General features: G+C 65.2%; 1 protein-coding gene across 1 annotated transcript in view; it reads left to right on the top strand.

The window, feature by feature from the left end:
- The window catches only part of ITGB4 (integrin, beta 4), a 54,813-nt gene that overhangs the window by 10,167 nt on the left and 43,528 nt on the right, over window positions 1-1,118 (top strand). The window contains exons 16-18 of the mRNA XM_014531747.1: window positions 32-154; window positions 240-346; window positions 1,066-1,116. Of these exons, the coding sequence (XP_014387233.1) occupies window positions 32-154; window positions 240-346; window positions 1,066-1,116 (281 nt within the window). The remainder of the gene's footprint in view (window positions 1-31; window positions 155-239; window positions 347-1,065; window positions 1,117-1,118) is intronic.

Genomic DNA, 1,118 nt, shown 5'->3' with positions numbered 1-1,118 from the left:
AGGGGCGCCTGCTGACTGCCTGTGGGTGCAGCGGAGGAGGTGGTGGAGCACTGCTCCTTCCGGGACGAGGAGGACGACTGTAACTACAGCTACACCGTGGAGGGCGACGGCACGCCCGGGCCCAACAGCACCGTCCTGGTGCACAGGAAGAAGGGTGAGCTGGCGCCCGGCCGCCGGGGGTGGGGGGCCCATCAGACCGCGTCCAGGGATGAGCACCACCTTTCTCCTCCTCCTCCTAGACTGCCCTCCCGGCTCCTTCTGGTGGCTCATCCCCCTGCTCATCTTCCTCCTGCTGCTCCTGGCGCTGCTGCTGCTGCTCTGCTGGAAGTACTGTGCCTGCTGCAAGGTGACGCTCCCGGGTCCCTACAGGTCCCCCGCCCCCGCCCCAGGGTCCTCGTAGCTGTCAGAGGCCAGGGGGAGCCACATCTTCTGCCCAGCTCTCGCCCCCCGCCCCCAGCCCCTCGGCTCTGCCACATCAGCGGCTGGATGTCTGGGAGCACCTGCCCTGGGGTCAGCCACCTGCAAAGGGCCCGGAGCCCACAACCCTCCCACCGGGAGCTGGCAGTCGCATTGCGACAACAGACAAGAGGCAGGAAGCATGGAGGGTGGCACAGCCCGGGAGACTGGGCTGTTGGGGCAGAGGCGACACTCCGGAGGAACCTCCAGGGCTGCGGGATATTAGTGTGAGCTACAGAGAAAGAGAGTTCTGTGACCAAACACGTTTGAGCTCTCAGGGCCTCTGCAGGGCTCCTCAGAGCCTTTGTCCACTGGACGCAGAGTGAAGCCATAAGAGGGGAATGAGCTCCGTGCCTCCCCATGGGTTTGATTGTAGAACCTTTACTTTACAGAGGAGCTTGCAAGGCCAGGGTCCCCTGGCACACACTTTGGGAACTCTCTGCCCCATCACCCTCTGTACCACTCTCTGTGCCCCACACCGAGATCCCTGCAGCTATCCTGGGGTCTGGGGAGGCACTGTGGCCCTCTGGACCATGGCTGTGGGTGGGTGGGGCGGTGGCCGGAGGGGTTGACTGGACTGGGCCCTCATCCCCACCCCTTGTCCCCTAGGCCTGCCTGGCACTTCTCCCCTGCTGCAACCGAGGTACGGGCCTGGCGTCGGC

Source organism: Myotis brandtii, unplaced genomic scaffold (genome assembly GCF_000412655.1).
Source record: "Myotis brandtii unplaced genomic scaffold, ASM41265v1 scaffold825, whole genome shotgun sequence".
NCBI lineage: Eukaryota > Metazoa > Chordata > Mammalia > Chiroptera > Vespertilionidae > Myotis > Myotis brandtii.
This window is presented reverse-complemented; position numbering and strand designations above follow the sequence as displayed.